Source organism: Leptopilina heterotoma, unplaced genomic scaffold (assembly GCF_015476425.1).
Source record: "Leptopilina heterotoma isolate Lh14 unplaced genomic scaffold, ASM1547642v1 Lhet_15, whole genome shotgun sequence".
In the NCBI taxonomy this organism is placed as follows: Eukaryota; Metazoa; Arthropoda; class Insecta; order Hymenoptera; family Figitidae; genus Leptopilina; species Leptopilina heterotoma.
In genome coordinates, this window is record NW_025110867.1 from 2,519,834 (window position 1) to 2,539,774 (window position 19,941).

The 19,941-nt window shown below is 24.4% G+C and overlaps 1 protein-coding gene across 5 annotated transcripts in view; it reads right to left on the minus strand.

Moving 5' to 3' along the window:
* LOC122498471 (teneurin-a) overlaps positions 1–19,941 on the minus strand; it is a 917,080-nt gene that overhangs the window by 222,916 nt on the left and 674,223 nt on the right. For all 5 annotated transcript variants that reach the window (XM_043606207.1, XM_043606206.1, XM_043606204.1 and 2 more), the window contains one exon: positions 1,859–1,934. In XM_043606207.1, coding sequence (XP_043462142.1) covers positions 1,859–1,934 — 76 coding nt within the window. The remainder of the gene's footprint in view (positions 1–1,858; positions 1,935–19,941) is intronic.

Sequence of the window (19,941 nt, forward strand, 5' to 3'; positions counted from 1 at the left end):
AGCTTCAACCAAGTCTCGAGCCTTGAGCGAGCCAACATTTTTTTACGCGGGAATAGATGAAGTAATTAAAAGGGGAATTGTTTAGAAAATTCCTTTCTTTTTTAATTTTTTTGAAGAAAAATCCAAATATTTCAAAAAATACGAAATTATCAGTTTTCTTTGCTTAAATTATCATTCTTTGTCCAACAAAAAAAATTGAGCAAAATTGGTTAAGGGGAGACCCCACCTTTATTTTGACCCCTTCAAAATAAAATTATTAAACGAGGTAATATTTTTTTTCTTGCATCATTTTTAACCTGAAAACATATAAGATGGTCAAAAATATTTAATTTTAATTTTTGTAGAGGTTAGATTTTTTTCTTTTTTCCATTGCATATTATTGCAAATCCATGCGAGAAGTTGTTTAGAATGGTAAAATATGTATGGAAAAGAAAGTTCGTTGAAAAATATTAAAAACTGTAAGAGAAGATCGATTTTTAATATTCAAATCTTTAAATTTTGCCGAAATTTCGAAAGCCTTGAATTTTTAATTTTTTTCCAAATTGTGTATACTTACGTAATTTGATGTTATTATTCAAAAAACATTGTTAAAATTGACATTTAGCTCATTTTCGTGGTAAAAATCATAAAAATCATAGTCCGAAGCTTTTATGGTATACTATATTTATATATACCGAAATAAATGCAAAAAGCCATGATTTTTATAGTTTTTACCATGAAAATGAGCTAATCGTCAATTTTAACTATGTTTTTTCGACTCAGAGCATCAAATTGGAAATAAATAAAGGTTCAGGACTTTCGAAATTTCGGCAAAATTTAAATATTTGAATATTAAAAATCGATCTTCTCTTACAGTTTTTAATATTTTTCAACGAAATTTTTTTTCCATACATATTTTACCATTCTAAACAATTTCTCGCATGGATTTGCAATAATATGCAATAGGTCAAAAGAAAAAAATTCTAACCTCTTCAAAAATTAAAATTAAATATTTTTGACAATCTTATATGTTTTCAGGTTAAAAATGATGCAAGAAAAAAAACATTACCTCGTTTAATAATTTTATTTTGAAGGGGTCAAAATAAAGGTGGGGTCTCCCCTTTAAGATTTACTCGAGTTTTTCGATTTTTCCTATAGTCGATTCTATGCAGTCGATATTTTGAGAATACACCGAAAAATATAAAATTTCAAAGTGAGAAGATAATTCCGCTTAACAATTATTTTTACATTCTATTTTCAATATACGAATAATCATCTACAAAAAAGAGGAATTTTTGTTAATATTTGAAAGTGTTTTAACTAAAAGATGAATTTTAACCTTTCTTCTTTGGTTGAAACTATTCTTCTGAAATTGAAACAAATTTGTACTAGAAAGAAGATTTTTAAGTTGATTTTTGTTTCTTTGAACGCAGGTTCAAACTGTTTAAAAAGTGACATTTAATGGAAAATATAAAAGTGGAAAATCCTCACAATTACAAAGAAAAACTTTAGATGCCTATATGTAAGAGAAAAAAAATGCTGCAAAAGAAGTGGAATAGTCTAAAACTGAAAACATTTTTTTTTCGGTGTATATTTTCGCGGTTTTTACTTGGCGACGATTCTCTACCGCGAATCTTGATTTGGAGTATGTTTAGTTTCCTTCTGAGATTATAACACATAACAGAAAGTTATGTTTTGTTTAGTCCATTAAATAATGTACCAAAAACATTCCAACAACATGGATGTTTAAATAATTTTCAAGAACATTTTTAAGCTAGCAATTTACCTGAAAGAAGCTCTGATAAGTAATTTCCATCTGCCTAATCGATAAAATTTTTAGCTGAAAGTGAAAGAAGTAGGAAACGTATATGCGACTCACCTGGTGACTGTAGGCGTTGATGCAACCCCCGGAGACCGTGCCGGATAACTTCGAGGACTTCCTGACATCAGGTACTCTACAACAGAGAGGCAAACGATTTTTCCTTAATGGAGTAGCCACATAATATCTACTTACATGCTCTCAAGCACACCTTCACATAAAAGCATGTGAAGCACATTTTCATTCTCTACTTCATCTTTTCAAGTTGCAAAAAAAGAAGAATGGTTTTGTTCTTATATTCCATCTTGAAAAAGAGAGATCTCTTCATTCTTTTTATCCCTACCATAGTAACAATAAAGACTCATTTGTCTAAAACAAACTTAATAGAAACTTTGGTGATAAAAATAGAATTCATATTCCACTAGTAGGATTAATTTTTGGAAATATTTACTATATTAGTGTAAACATGTATGTACATGTTTTATTACATGTTTTACAAAAATGTTTTACAAACATGTTTTACATACATGTTTTACATAATGTAAATACATAAAAGGAAACTAAATAAATTACAATACTAATTAACGTTCGTTAATTTTTTCCAAATGTCATTTCATTTATAATCTGGCAATCCACAAAATGGTATTAAATGTTTCATATTAAGGGAATTATTATAATGTACGTGTTTTGTCAAATATCCCAGCTTTGAAAATGTATAAATTTACATAATGCAAATGGTATAATGTGCTTTCTCACCGAGATTAATTTCACATTGGACTTATTTAGAAATTCAGTAGAATTGATTTTAATAATTGAGTTTTGCAATAATTCTGTTCAATCTCCGAGTATAATGTGTTTTACCCTAATGAAAATTGCAGTATTTGGATTATTATTGAATTGCAAATTATATTCGTAATTAATGATTTTTTCAAAATCATCTACTGTCTGCATTTTTATTTTTAAAACCAATCACATTCATTATTAACCACTTAATTTTACATAATTAAAAGTTCACTTATTCCTTAAACAATGAAATTTTTATTTATTTTATTTTCCTCCTTTTTTCGAAGAATGAATCAGAGTCGAATAAAACGTTTTTGAATTCTTTATTTAGTTTTGCCATTGCGGGGGTTGTTCTAATATTAAACTTGTTTTAATGCGATCACGTTATATAAGGCGGGGAAATTTTCCCATTTATTATACCGCGGGTGTCCTCGAGTTTCTTCTCTCTGGGTTGACTTATGGCCGTTGCAACTAGCACCTAATTACCCTTGGACAAGTAACTGGATCCGAGAGGTGTAGACAGGTGCTTCTCCGCTCCGCGGAACCCGACCTATGTCAGGCGATAAGGTAATTGAGTTTATTAAACGTGCTCACCAGCCCAGCCATTCTTTCTTCTCGACATTTGATGCTTTGTAAAAGGAGAAGTGAAAAAAAAATTTGTTTAATATATTTGAGGACAGATAATTTCTCTGACTCGTCGTTAGGAAAAAGGAAATGTTATAATAAGTTGAAATTATAACGGAGAATATTAGAAGATTTTGTTTTGAGAGGAGAGAAAATTATCTTGAGAACTGAAAAAGACATTTTTTTTGTCTTCATTGTTTTAGGAAGATAATATATATCCGTAGTATGACAACAGGGGGTTGATTATGTAATTTCATTGAACTTTCATTAAACTTTCACTCGAATTTCATTTTTACAAATTTTATTTTCACTCCACTTTCACTTCACATTTACTCAAGTATCATTTCCACTCCACTCTCACTCCAATTTCACTCCACATTCACTTTACTTTCACTCCAATTTTACTTACACTACACTTTCACTTCACTTTTTCTCGAATTTCACTTTTACCCAAATTTCATTTTCATACTAATTTCACTATTACCCAATTTTTATTTTCACTCCACTGTCACTTCACTTTCACTCCACTTTCACTTCACTATCACTCCAATTTTATTTCCACTCCACTTTCACTCGAATTTCACTTTTACTCAATTTTTATTTTCACTCTACTTTCACTTGAATTTCACTTTGACTCAAATTTTATTTTCACTCCACTTTCACTTTTACTCAAATTTCATTTACACTTCACCTTCACTTCACTTTCACTCCTCACTTTCAGTTTTACCCAAATTTAATTTTCATTGCACTTCACATACTTAAATTTTATTCCCACTCCACTTTCACTCAACATTTATTTTTACTCTACAAATAAAATTCGAGTAAAAGAAAAAGTAGAGTGAAATTGTAGTGAAAGTGAACTGACAGTGGAGTGAAAATAAAAATTGGGTAAAAGTGAAATTGGAGTGAAAGTGAAGTGAATTATAGAGTAAAAGTGTAATTCGAGTGACAGTGAAGTGAAAATAAAATTTGAGTAAAAGTGAAATTCGAGAAAAAGTGAAGTGTAAGTGAAGTGAAAGTGGTGTAAAAATAAAATTTGAGTAAAAGTGAAATAATTGTAGTGAAAGTGAAGTGAAAGTGGAGTGAAAATTTCAATTATCTTTATAAATAATAAAATTATTCACCGAAATTCAATTATTTTTAAAAAATTTTTAATAAAATTCTTGGCAAAATTTCAATTATTTTAAAAAAATTTTCTCAATTAAATGATTTTTAATATCTATTATTTTAATAAAATAATAAAAATTTCACAGAAATTTAATTATTTACAAAATTTTTATAAATTTATTCGCAATACAATTCAATTATTTTTATAAATAATAACATTTTTACAGGGATTCAATTATTATTTTTCTACATAATAAAACTCTTTTTACGAATTTAATTACTTTCATCAATCATGAAATTTTCACAGGAATTTAATTATTTTAAAAAACAATTTTCATAATATTTTTCGAACAAATTATTTAATATGATTTTTATAAAATTTTTTTAAAAAATATTAAAATTCTTCTTAGGAATTCAATTATATTCATAAATAATAAAACTCAATGCAGAATTTCAATTATTTTTAGTAAAATTTTAATCGAATTCCTCGATAAATGTAATTAGTTTTGAAAATTTTATTAAAATTCGTCGAAAAAATTCAATCATTTAAAAAATTGTTGGTAAAATTCTTTATGAGAATTCAATATTAAGAACCTTTTGAATATAAATTAAATATAAATATTAAATAATTTTTGTATTGAATTAATTAAATATTAAAAGAATTAGAGCGTAAATTTTTATAAATAATTGAATTTTAAAAAGCTTTTAAATTAAAATCTTTGAAAATATAAATTTTTCATATATATTTTTAACTAACAATTCTGTGGAATTAATTTTTTAAAAAAGTTTAATTAAAAAGTTTTCATTTTTTTTAATAATATTCTTTGCAAAAATTAAATATTGTTAAAGAATAATAAAATTCTTCTTAGGGATTTAATTATTTTCATAAAGAATGAAACTCATTGCAGAATTTAAATCATTTTAAAAAAAAATTTTTTTTTTTTTTATACAATTTTAATCGAATTTCTCGAAAAATGTAATTATTCTTGAAAATTTTTTAAAAGTTCTTCGAAAAAATTCAATCATTTAAAAATTTGTTGATAAAATTCTTTATGAGAATTCAATTTTAAGAAAAATGCAATTGTTCAATACATTATTTATTTTTATATTTTAATAATTTAATTCTAGTAGAATTTTCTGATAAAAATTGATTTAAAAATGAATTTCAATTACAATTTTAGATAATATTGAATATTAAAAGTAATATAGAGTGAATTTTTAGAAATAATTGGATTTTGAAATTAATTTCTTTTTAAAAGTGTAATTGAATTTTTTTGATATTATTTGAAGTTTTTATTTTCTAATATATGTGGACGTCCACATGAAAAAGGCCCATTTTGGCACTATTGGAGTTATCTATATGGGCGTATTCCTGGAAAAATTTTGGAGAATTTGGAGTGGACTTAGAACTTTTTTGGTTGAAAATTCGCTGAGTTACGGAATTTCAAAGTTTAGAACGCCAAAAACCTCATTTCGAGAAAAACGGAATTAAAGATTGCGATACCAACTAATTGTTGTAACTCTGGTTCTTCTTGGAAGTTATTCAGATAAGAATTGTTTCCAGTTCAGGGCACCTTGAAGATTAAAAAACCAACAGGTTTAAAATTTTTAAAAACATCCCCCCCCCTCTTAATTTTGAAAATACGAAAAACCGACAATATGGGCCCTTTTCTAAAAAGGACAGTTTTTCTATTAAAAAACCATTTTTTTACAAGATTAATGATTTGGTACAATTTCATTGTGTCATTTGAAGAAAAAGAATAGATATTAAACTTATTTAAATTTTTTTAACAGTCTCTATTACGAAAAATTTCACGAAATATCGAATTTTTCATTTCTATGACTACAAAAACAAGGACTCCAACATCAATATCTCTGGTTCTTCTGGGAAGTTATTCAGATAAGAATTGTTTACAGTCCAGGACACCTTAAAGATGAAAAATCAACAGGTTTTAAATTTTTCCACACCTCCATTTTTAAAATGCGGATTACTTTTGCAAATGACCGACAAAATGGGCCCTTTTCATTTTTCTAAAGAACCATTGAAATCAAACAGTTAAATTATCGATAAATTAATGAAAACCGCATTCGATTCGACTTGTCAATTTGCCATTTAATTATAATAAAACATGAAGAAATCGATATCTTCATGTTTTATAGTTGTGAAAAATGTTCTCTTATTTGACTCGCACTGATTATATTTTTGTCAGTAATGTGTCCGTAAATGGTCCGTAATTTTTCATTTTTGGTCCGTAAAGTCCGTATATTTTTAAATAATTTTATTGGTTTAAGACCTGTTACTAAGTTAAATGAATTATATATATGTATATATTTAAATGTTATAAAAAATTTTTGTTATAAAATTTGTCATATAAATCAAATGTAAAATTCAATTACACAATAATATAAAATTGAAAAATATTATTTCACGAATTTAAATTCTTTCTAATTCAAAATCACTAAAATTTAGTAGAATTCATGTAGAAATTCTGTAGAATCATTCTAGTGAAATTCAAGTAAAATATTTACTAGAATTCATATATAGAATGATTCTAGTGAAATTCTATAGAACTTTTTCAGCTGGGTAGTGTTACCTAGAAATAATTATTATCAAAATTACATTTTACAAAATTCGTCTTTAACAGCTTCAGTAGTTAAAGTCATATATTTCTCTTCCTCGAAAAAAAGAAAACAGCTACAATGGAATATGATAAAATACAAACTGGCGAAAAAAATTAAGCGTGTTGAAAAATTGCTCTCATGTTTTGTTATCAGAAGGGGATTTTAAAATGAAAATTCAAAGCGAAAAAAAAAAAAAAAAAACGAGTAAATGGTTTCAATAAATGTCAGTAAAAAATTAATGTATACCATATGAAAAGAAGAGGGTGGGAAGTCGAGTTACAAGAATGTATATTCAAAGTGAATATAGGGGAAGAATAGCAGAAACGTTATATTGGATATTCGAAACTGGATTATATAATCGGAAAAAGCGAATTTCCAATGACGACGTCGTTTCTCAAATATATATATATATATATATATATATATATATATATACACACATACATTCGTGTATGGGATTATAAATATTTCTGTTCCCGAATCGTGAGCCAAACATATCGACATATTAATGAACAAGGTTCATAAATAATTTTCTAACCCTTTCCTCTCTCCCCCACCACCACATCTCATGGCAGCTCGTCGCTCAATCGTATTTTCCTATCTCATACATATATGTCATACACTTCGACAATATCGACTAAGCTCACATGCATATTCTATTTGACAGCTCTCTCTCCTCTGGAAGTTTAACGTATACCTTCTCTAGTCTGCGAAATTAATGTGCACGTCATTCGTTGTAGGATTGGTGGTGGGTAGGGTGGGGGTATATTTTTGTGAGCATTGACGGATTGACATATTGACGGAATCACATATCCGACAATTATGACTTCTTGTATACTTGCGCTCACCTCCTCCAGCTCCTCTTTATGTTCCATAATACTCGAAAATAATCGAAAAACCTTTAAATGCTCAGGAGAGATATCGTTATTATTGATTTCAATTCACATATTATACATGACAAGCTCTTTCACAATAGACGTATATATATTTTTTTGGGATGTGATTTATTTTTATAGAATAATATTCAACAAGAAATGAAAACAAAAAAAGAATATATCTGATGTGGTAAATAAAACAATTTGATAAAAATATGTAAATTTACGATAAAAAAATGAAAAATAAGGAAAGAAACGGAGTAACATCTTTGATTGTAGTGAGTAACATATAACCATATTTTTATAACATCTTTGATGGTACTCAGTAACATAATGATTGTACCGGGTAACATCTATACTTTTAACCATTAAAATCTTAATAACATCCATTTCTCTCAGTTTTCGGAAATATTTCCTTAACGGATAAAATTATATTATTGTCAACTGTATGAAAAGACAGTCTGATTCACGAAGTCAATAACCGGTCTCATAATTAGATGTTAGATCATTGTTAGGTGTCAATATATTTGTGACAGTTGATCATGGCTTGAAGATTTATAATTTTATAATATGTGACCTGGTCTATGAAAAGGGACCTTACGTGCGAAAACAAGTTTTCGAGAAAACAGCAGAGTTTAACTTAGAAAAACCCTTGTAACTTTTTTAAATATTAATATTTTTTAATCAATATGTTAGGCTTATTTTCTTCACCGTAGATCACAGTATCAAAATAAAAAACATACAAGTAATGAAATTTTTAAAAATAATTGTTTATATAAATTAATAACAAACTCCCCAAACACAGAAAAAATAATCTAAGTTTTCTAAATAGCAATAATAAGTATAAATAAGTGACACATGTTTGTAAGGGTTTTCGAGGCCACTGATTACGAATTTGATGTTAAATTGCCAATTTGACAGTTGACAGCCGTTAACTTCTCTAAAAAGTGATCGTTTTTTTATAAAACAAGACAGTAATAAGGTTTTTGAGGTCGCTGATTACGAATATGATATCAAATTTGAATTTTAACTGTTGACAGTTTGTCAAAGAAACTGTCAACTTTTCTAAATAATAAAAAATTGTCGTCTTCGTTATTTTAATTTGTATAATAACAAAAAAATTAGTTTTTTCGTATTTTTACTCTTGTTTCTTTTGACTTTAAAAAATTTTTGTAAAAACTTCTAATCAACTTATGACTTTTTGGCTTTTACCATCTTAAAGAGGATTTTAAACTCTATTCGAATCAACAAAAAAGTAAAAAATGATTTTTTGACACGTAAGGTCCCTTTTCATAGACCAGGTCACATATAGATCTGAAATAGATGACTCTGTTTAAGTAATTAAATAATTAGTAAATAATGAAGTTTTTTATTCATACAGGGCTCGAACTAGGTCCGTAAATTTGATTCAAGTCCGTAAAAGTCAGTTTTTTTAATAAATGTCCGTAAAGTTCGTAATTTTATTAAAAAAGGACAAAAAGTTTGTAAATTGTACGATATCATTTAGAGAATTTTAGAGAAATTACATAAATGATTGCAGAAATTCAATTATTTTCAAAAGATAATAATAGAAATTCAATTATGTTCAAAAAATTTTAAAAATTCACGTCAAATTTTCAATTATCTTTAAAAATAATTAAATTCTTCTCCGAAATTTAATTATTTTCAAAAATAAATTTGCATTTTAATAAAATTCTTAGCAAAAATTTTAATTATTTTCCAAAACTTTTTTCAATTTATGATGATTTTTAATATCTACTTTTTTAATAAAATTATCCAAAAGAATTCAATTATTTTGAAAAAACTAATAAAATTCTACGCAAACCTTTAATGATTTTCATATACAATAATAAAAATTTAACAGAAATGCAATTATTTACAAATTTTTTTATAAATTTCTTCGCAATCATTCAAATATTTTCATAAATAATCACATTTTTACAGGGATTCAATTATTTTGGTAAATAGTAAAATTCTTTTTAAGAAAGTTTAACTAAAAAGTTTTAAGTTTTAAAAGTACTAAAATATTCTTCGCAAAAATTAAATATTATTCTTCTGAAAGAATTCAATTATTTTCACAAAAAATAAAATTAATCATAGAATTTCAATATTATCTTTAATGCAATTTTAACCAAATTCCTGGAAAAATGTAATTATTCTTAAAAATTTTATTAATTGGTATGTTTTTAGGACCCTAATTTTTGTCAAATACCGTTTTTTGATTGTGGCCTTGGGTCCAAAATAATTACAAACGGTGTTTAAGTATAGAATTATTTTATGAAATAGAAAAATAATTCTATACTTTAACACCGTTTGTAATTATTTTGGACCCAAGGCCACAATCAAAAAACAGTATTTGACAAAAATTTTATTGAAATTCTTTAAAAAAATTCAATCATTTAAGTTGATCAAATTCTTTTTGGAAATTAAATTTTAAGAAACATTCAATTATTTAATAAAATATTTATTTTTGTATTTAAATAATTGAATTCTAGTAGAATTTTGTAATAAATATTGATTTAAAAATGAATTTAAGTTAAAATTTTAGATTATTATTGAATATTAAAAGCATTAGACCGTGAATTTTTAGAAATAATTGAATTTTAAAAAGGTTTTAAAATGAAATCTGTAAAAATCTGAATTTTTTATAATTTTAACTAACAATTCTGGGGAATTTATTTTTTTTTGAAAACTTTAATTAAAAAGGTTTAATTTTCAAGAGTAATTATATTCTTCGCAAAAATTAAATATTGTTCAAAACTAATAAAATTCTTCTTAGGGTTTCAATTATTTTCACAAATAATAAAATTAGTCATAAGAAAGTCAATCATTTTTAACACAATTTTAACCAAATTCCAAGAAAAATGTAATTTTTCTTGAACATTTTATTCACATTTGTCGAAAAAATTCAATCATTTTTAAATTTTTTGATAAAATTCTTCATGGGAATTGAATTTTAAGAAATGTTCAATTATTCAATAAATTATTTTTTTTTATTTAAATAATTGAATTCTAGTAGAATTTTGTAATAAATATTCATTTAAAAATGGATTTCAGTTAATTATTTAGAATGTTGGAAAAAACGATCTCCAAAAGTAAAATTTAAATTTTGCTTTACTAAAATTGTAAAATAAAAATTGTTCTTTTTTTGATGTTTTTTTAAAAAAAATATTAAATAATAAACTAAAAAAATGTTATATAAAGTCATGACTTCCGTTAAAATTTTAGATTATAATTGAATATTAAAAGCAATACAGTCTGAATTTTTAGAAAGAATTGAATTTCGCAAAGTATTTCAAATTAAAATCTTGGAAAATCTAAATTTTTTATATTTTTAATTATCAATCATTTAAAAATTTGTTGATAAAATTCTTCATGGGAATTGAATTTCAAGAAACATTCAATTATTCAATAAATAATAATTTTTTTAAAATTTAAATAATTGAATTCTAGTAGAATTTTGTAATAAATATTGATTTAAAAATGGATTTTAGTAAAAATTTTAGATTATAATTGAATATTAAAAGCAATATAGCGTGAATTTTTAGAAATAATTGAATTTTGAAATTAATTTTTTTGAAAAAGTTTAATTGAATTTTCTGTATGTTATTTTAAGTTTTTATTTTCTAATATATTTTTAATTAAAGAATTAACGAATAATCGAAATTTCGTAAAATTGAATTCTAAACAAATAGATTTGAAAATTGTCAAAGAACCTTTTTCGTTAATTATTTAAAATAATCAATTTAAAGAATAATTATTTTATCATTCAGTCATCTTCAATTTATTATTTTTAAAACATGAAGAAATCGAGCACTCCGAGTTGAAGACTCGGAGTTAACGGTATCTTTATGATTTATAGTTATGAAAAATTTTATTTATAATTTTAAGTAAAATGTTTTCTTATTTGATTCGGACTGGTTATATTTTTATCAGTAATTGGTCTTAAAATTAAAAATATAATTTTAAATTAAGTAAATTAGTAAAATTAGTAAAATTTTTTTTTTTGGTCCGTAAAGTCCACTGTGGTGGTTTGGCATAATGTGCGGTCTTTTAATTAAAAAAAAAAAATTGAACAGAAAAAATTCATCATTCTTTGAAGTAGAAGTTAAAATAGTTAAAATACTTTTTCCACAGAGGATGAGAAAATTAGAATTATTAAAAATTCTAGAAAGATATTTAAATATTTCTTTCGTGAGAACAATTGCAATGCGCTGAGCATTCAATAAATGTCCATCAAAGAATTAAATATTTAAAAAATTTTCAATTAAATTGTCGATATGTTTTTAAAAGAGATTGAAAAAAGTAGTTGATAAATTATTTCTAAATCTTTGTGAAATGGATTCTCGTTAATATTTTATAAACAGTTCGTCTATAATCTCGGAAAAAATTGTAACATACACGTGAAGTCTGAAACTGACACCACAATCTTCTTTGTTTTCTATATATGTACATATATGTGTATACATACATTTAGTTTCTTTTTTCGTATGGCACACATATACATACACGTCAGTTTCTCTCATGTGCAAAACCAAGAGGCAAAAGCGACTTTGCCTACATGCATTTTCCCTTCTTCGCTTATATCGAAACTCTCCAAGAAACTTCTTACGACATTTTTCCTTGGGTTTTTATATTTCTTTTATATACATATATATTTTTTTTTTTTGCGAAGGGCGAAATGCACTCTTTATATACCTGCTCAACTTTCTGTCACTGACATTTCCCTGCCACCTTGTTTCTCAGATATGATGTCTGCTCTGGCTTTTGAATTAAGTCAACTCACGAGGAGAAAAATTTTCTCACATATTTTTTTTTTCCAAAATGAGAAGGAAACACATATTTTTTTAAATTCACGGATACTATTTTTATTTTTTAGAAATGATTTTCAGTCCGATTCATAAAGTTTAACTATATTTTTTTGCATTTTTCATTTTGTAAAAAAACGTTTTTTGGCCTTAACTTAAAAAACATGTTAGGACACCTATAAATGTTTTTCTTTAGTTTTGTAGAGTTTTTTCAGACGCATCTTTTGAGCCTTCATTGAACATTTTTCGTCTATATTAGCCAGAGATATTAAAGTTTTAAAAATCTAAATTTTTCGAAAATAACACTTTTTTGAAAATTTTGTTGAAAAATATAAAAGAAACTTTAAAACTATCATTACCAACTTGTAGAGCATTAAAAAAGGCTTAGATTGAACGTGTTTCGGTAAAAAATTATCAAATTATTGGTATTTGAAAAATCAAAAATTGTGGAAAATATAATTTTGTCAACATTCTTGTTTATTAACTTATGTGTAATTATTAAACTATTATAATTTAAAGATAATTGAAATTCTATGATTAATTTTATTTTTTGTGAAAATATTTGAATTATTGCGAAGAAATTTATGAAAAAATTTGTAAATAATTGCATTTCTGTTAAATTTTTATTATTGTATGAAAATCATTAAAAAGGTTTGCGTAGAATTTTATTAAATTTTTTTTAAATAATTGAATTCTTTTGGAAAATTTTATAAAAATAGTAAATATTAAAAATTACTGAATTGAGAAAAAATTTTTAAAAATAATTGAAATTTTGCAAAGAATTTTATTACAATTTTTGAAAATAATTGAATTTAGGCAGGAGAAAAATTTAATTATTTTTAAATATAATTGAAAATTTGACGATAAAAAAATTTTAGAACATAATTTAATTTCTGCAAAGAATTTTATTACTTTTGAAAATAATTGATTATCTGCAATTATTTGTACCTAATTTATCTAAAATTCTCCAAATTATAACGTACAATTTACGAAGTTTTCGTCCTTTCTTCAGAATTTTATTATTTTTGAACAATATTTAATTTTTGGGAAAAAAATTTTTATTCTTGAAAATTAAACTTTTTTATTAATTAAACTTATTAAAAAAAATTAATTCCACAGAATTATTAGTCAAAAATATAAAACATTCAGATTTTCGAAGATTTAATATTTGATTTTGAAAATTTTCTCAAAAAAATTAATTTCAATATTCAACTATTTCTAAAAATTCACGCTATAATGCTTTTAATATTCAATTATAATCTAAAATTTTTACTAAAATCCATTTTTAAATCAATATTTATTACAAAATTCTACTAGAATTCAACTATTTAAATTTTAGAAAAATTTTATATTAAATAATTGAATGTTTCTTGAAATTCAATTCCTATAAAGAATTTTACCAACAAATTTTTAAATAAATGAATTTTTTCGACAAAGTTTAATAATATTTTCAAGATGAATTTTACGATGAATTCGGTTAATATTGTATTAAAAATAATTGAAATTATATAATGAGTTTTATTATTTGTGAAAATAATTGAATCCCCAAGAAGAATTTTATTATTTTTTAACAATATTTAATTTTTGCGAAGAATATTATTACACTGGAAAATTAAAACTTTTTAATTAAACGTCTTTAAAAAAATTAATTCCACAGATGTTCAAAGATTTTAATTTGAAACCTTTTTAAAATTCAATTATTTCTAAAAATCCACGCTCTAATGCTTTTAATATTTAATTATAATCTAAAATTTTTACTGAAATCCACTTTTAAATCTATTTTTAAAGAAAATTCTACTAGAATTCAATTATTTAAATAGAAAAAAAAACAATTTGATGAATTATTCCCATTTTCCTTAAAATTGAATTCGCATAAAAAATTTCATCAATAAATTTTTAAATAATTGAATTCTTTTGATGAATTTTAATAAAAATTTTTAAGAATAATTACATTAATCGAGGAATTTGATTAAAATTATTGTATTAAAAATAAATGAAATTCTGCAATGAGTTTTATTGTAATTATATGAAAATAATTTAATTCCTAAAAAGAATTTTATTATTTACGAAAATAATTGAATCCGTGTAAAAAATTTTATTATTTATGAAAATATTTGAATGATTGCGAAGAAATTTATAAAAAAATTTGTACATAATTGCATTTCTGTTAAATTTTTATTATTGTATATGAAAATCATTAAAGGTTTGTGTAGAATTTTATTAGTTTTTTCAAAATAATTGAATTCTTTTGGATAATTTTATTAAAATAGTAGATATTAAAAATCATCATAAATTGAAGAAAGTTTTGGAAAATAATTAAAATTTTGCCAAGAATTTTATTAAAATTCAAATTTATTTTTGAAAATTTTTGAATTTCGGAGAAGAATTTAATTATTTTTAAAGATAATTGAAAATTTGACCAGAATTAAAAAAAAAATTTGAAACATAATTGAATTTCTACGAAGAATTTTATTACTTTTGAAAAGAATTGAATTTCTGCAATCATTTATGTAATTTCTCTAAAATTCTCCAAATTATAACGCGTATACAATTTACGAACTTTTCATCCTTTTTCAATCAAATTACGAACTTTACGGACCTTTATTAAAAAAAACTGACTTTTACGGACTTGAATCAAATTTACGGATCTTTACGGACCTAGTTCGAGTCCTAGAATGATAATAATAGAAAGTACAATTTAAATAATAATATTCTTAGTAAATGAACTATTAAAAATTTAGCGTCAGCAAAATTCAACAGAACTGAAAGTTTTACGAATCTTCAATAAATTTTCCCCCAAGAAATTTTGTCGAGATTAAAAAGAAAATTTCTTACAAGTTATAGCGTCGCTTCAAAAAAGTTTGCTTATCTATACAGTTTAAAAAACGAAGCTTTCCTTAAAAATAAATCTACTAGACACGTGAATTAATTACAAAATTGATTATACACTTCCTTCATTGTTTCAGTATTACGTCTAAGTACAAAAATTTATTTTCTCTATTTTCCCGGATTGACATTCATTGATAATAATTAATATTGGAACGGGGTAAGAATTGCTTTATTTGAATTTATTAGCCAAATAATTTTTATTAATATCAAATATCCAAATAATTGAGTGAAATAAATAAATTCAATGTTTCAAATAACTCATTATTTTGGTTTCAATGAGTTATTTATTTGATCAAAATATGTTTTATTTGTTTATATTAAATAATATATTTGCATTGAATAATGCATTATTTGAATTAAATGTTTATTTATATCAAATGTGACGCGACCCGAAGAAAGGTACCTAAGAAGCAAACGAATTATAGGTTGGGTTCGAGTTAGATTTATCTTGATTAAAAGTTCATTTTTAATTATTTGAATTTTAAACCAATACTAATTGAATATTTTGAATATAATGAAAACTTGAAAACCAACAATTTTTAATTAATAATTGATTCTCTTTCTGTATTTTTACTTAAAAAATTTAAAACATAACCTCAAATTTTTTCCTTCTTAGGTACCTTTCTTGGGAACGCGTCACAAATATCCAATTAGTTAAGTGAAATAAATAAGTTAATTGTTTCAAAATTCAAATAACTCTATTATTTGTATTAAATAAATTCATTTATTAGAATCAATTATTTATTTAATTTTTAATTTTTTTTCAGTGTACCATTAGAAACCCATGTAAAAAAAGTCAAAAAAAAAAAAAAAAAAAAGCCACACGGAAAAAAAAAGTTTACGAATCTCTCGTGAACTAGTATATCACTTTTGGATGGGACACAAAATTTCAAAATTTTCATTCACTTTTAATTAGAAATGGCGAACGTCAACGAAAAACTGAATTAATGAATTTTTGATGAACTGTGTTAAGGATGAGTAGTTCGTCAAAAGTAGAGGTACAAGTTCACGAAAAAATCGTGAACTCGCGAGTTTCAGTAGTATGCGCAGTTCGTAATGCGCATCAAATATGGCTGATCAAGCATTCATCATTCAGTCGGTGTCATCGGTGTTTACATTCATTCGGGCAAATTCTTTGATGAAAGTTATTATTTAGAAACAGTGTTTTTTATTATTTAGTGAATATTTTTGTGTGGTAATTTCTTTTGTGAAACAAATAATTCATAAAATAAGTTAAAGGTTACGACAAGGGAATAACGAATTTTAATGGCGATAAAATTGTGTATTCTGTGTAGTTGGGTGCGTATAGGCGTCAAGTTATCAAATTAAGTGAAATACTATAAAAAAAGTAGTGTCTGGAAATTATTTTTTCTTGTTTTTAGCATTTTTAAAAAGTTCACGAATGTTTCGTTAACTTTGACGAAAATTTCGGAAACCGTACTATGTTTCTAGTGAAGGAGTTGATGAAATTATGACGAACTGTGTTTGTTGATTTTCAAGAATTTTGTGTCCCATCCAAAAGTGATATACTAGTTCACGAGAGATTCGTGAACTTTTTTTTTCCGTGACAACATCCGTTGAAATCGTGTGAGAATTGCATACAGTTGTAAGTTGTAACAATAAGTCGAACGGTGTCTAGCCGCGTGTGGTTTCACGTGAAAACAAAGCGACGAAGGAAACCATTGACTAATAGCTTACAAACAAACGAACAAATTTAGTGAGTAGATTAGTCCAACTGTGTGCGGCATCCACTCTCGGCTTCTGTATATACTCTATATAGCAATGGGTATAGGATATACAATCAAGGAGAGCATTCAGTCGCACTACCCTTTATTTTATTAGAGTCGCTCCTCCGCTACACTCCTAACGAGAAGGGGTGGTGAATATAAGGACGCGAGACACAAGAGTTACAGTTGTGAGGAACGATGAGAAGGAAAGTGGAAGGATATTCCACGAGCGGAAGTGAAATATCGAACAACGTGAAGAAGGGCTCAAAACATAAAGCCATATACCAAATATTCAGGCAAAGATTTCTTCTACAAGAAAATAAGGGACTATCGCAACGTCTCGTGACAAAATTTTAGACCCTTCCAAATAAAATCCCGTCAACCGTTTTAAAATTTATCCTCCGGCTAATTTTAGATTGGATTGCTGAATAAATTTCAAGACGAGGTGACACAATTATGTCAAATGCCTATTTTTTGCGCAACGCTGATTCTGATGATATAAATTCTAAATTGAGATGTACATATATATATTTCATTTTCGCCTTAAAAGATGTAAATATAGCATTTATATTTTTACTATACAATTATCGGAATCAATTGCGATTTATACCTTCGTTTATTTTCTCTCTGTTTGGTATTAAAAATACTTTAACCTGCATTGTAATTTAAAAATACCTTCGAGAATTGTGTTCAATTTCAATTTGGAGAATTCAATAATAATTGGCGTCTGGAAATACCTATTACTGTCGAATGGGGTAACTATGGACTTTTCTGAAAATATCTTGTATAGTAAGTAAGTATAATGTAATGTATTCGTAAGTAATGCTTATTATATGGTTACATATACGGTGTAATAATTTTTTTAATTCGTAAATATTACTGCAAACCGCGACAAATTTAAAATTTACTTTTTTTGGCGAAAATTTATTTATGCGCAATTTATTTATTTATAAATTTATATATTCGCAATTTATTTATTTATAAATTTATTTCTGTCGGATATATACAGAAATAAATTTATAAATAAATAAATTGCGCATAAATAAATTTAAGGCAAAAAAAAATCTGGGCAACGCTCGGTGCAGACTTCGCACTCGATAATTAATTTTAAAAAAATAGCAAAAAGTAGCTTTCAAACTAAAAAATGTAGTAAAAAAGCAGCTATCGAAAAATTAAACTTGAAGACCAAAAAAACTCGTTTTAGATACTTTACAAAGCTGACAAATATTCAATTCCATATTTTTTATTTTCCTGACTATTTCCTAATTTTCATCAAAAATATATAATTACTTCTTTCTTGTCCTGCTAAAAAATTGAATTCTAGCAATAAATTTTATTATTCATGCGAAAGAATTAAAATATTTATAAAAATAATTCAATTCTTGCGAAGAATATTATAAGATTTTTTAAATAATTTATTGATTTCTTTTGACTAATTTTATGCAAATTCTTATTTAAATTATTGTATTCCTGAGTAAATTTTCTTATTTATTAAAAGAATTTAATTCTTACGAAGATTTTGACAAAAAATTTTTTCAATAATTGAATTCTGTTTGGAAATTTTATGAAAATAGTAGATAATAAAAATCATTGAAATGCGAAAAGTTTTTAAACATAATTTAATTTTACAAAGAATTGAATTAAAATTTTTGACAATAATTGAATTCTTGTGAAGGATTATATTAGAATTTTTTTATATAACTGAACTTCCAAGAAGAAATTTATTACTTTTAAAAACAATTGAATTCTTCTGATGAATATTGTTATTTATGAAAATAATAGAATTTTGCAGAGAATTTCATTAAAATGCCTGAAAATAATTGAATTTTTGGAAATAATTTTGTTATATCAACATAATTGAATTCTATATATAAGAATTATTTATGTTAATAATTGAATTCTTTGGAAAAATTTTATTAAAATCTAAAAGAATAATTGAATTATTTCAAAAAAAAGTAATTAAAATTGCATTTAAAATAATTAATTGATTTCGAAAAATTTTATTAAATAATTTGAAAATAATTGAATTTCTGTGAAAAATTCTAATATTGTTGTAAATAATTGAATATTTTCTAAAGAATTTTAAAAAAACATTTTTTTAAATAATTAATTTTTTCGAGGAATTGAAATTAAATTTTTAAGAATAATTACATTTTTTTGAGCAATTTCTGTAAAATTGTATTAAAAATAATTGAAATCCCACGATTAATTTTATTATTTATGAAAATAATTGAATAGTTGCACAGAATTTTATTAAAATTTTCGCAAAAATAATTGAATTCCTGAGAAGTATTTTATTATTTACGTAAATAATTGAATTATTGCGAAGAATTTTATTAAAATGTTTAAAAAGAATTGAATTTCTGTGAAAATTTTGATTTTTGTGAAAATAATTGAATTCTTCATAAGAATTTTATAAAAATTGTTTAATTTTACAAAGAATTCAATTAAAATGTTTGACAATAATAATTAAATTCTTGCGAAGGATTTTATTAAAATGCATAAAAATGATTAAATTTTCGGGTATAATTTTGTTATATATCAAAATTCTAAGAAGAATTCCAGAGAACAATTTTATTATTTATTAAAATAATTAAATTATTGTGAAAAATTTTATTAAAATGTTTTAAAAGAATTGAATTTCTGTGAAAAATTTCGATTTTTGTGAAAATAATGGAATTCTTTATAAGAATTTTATAAACATTATT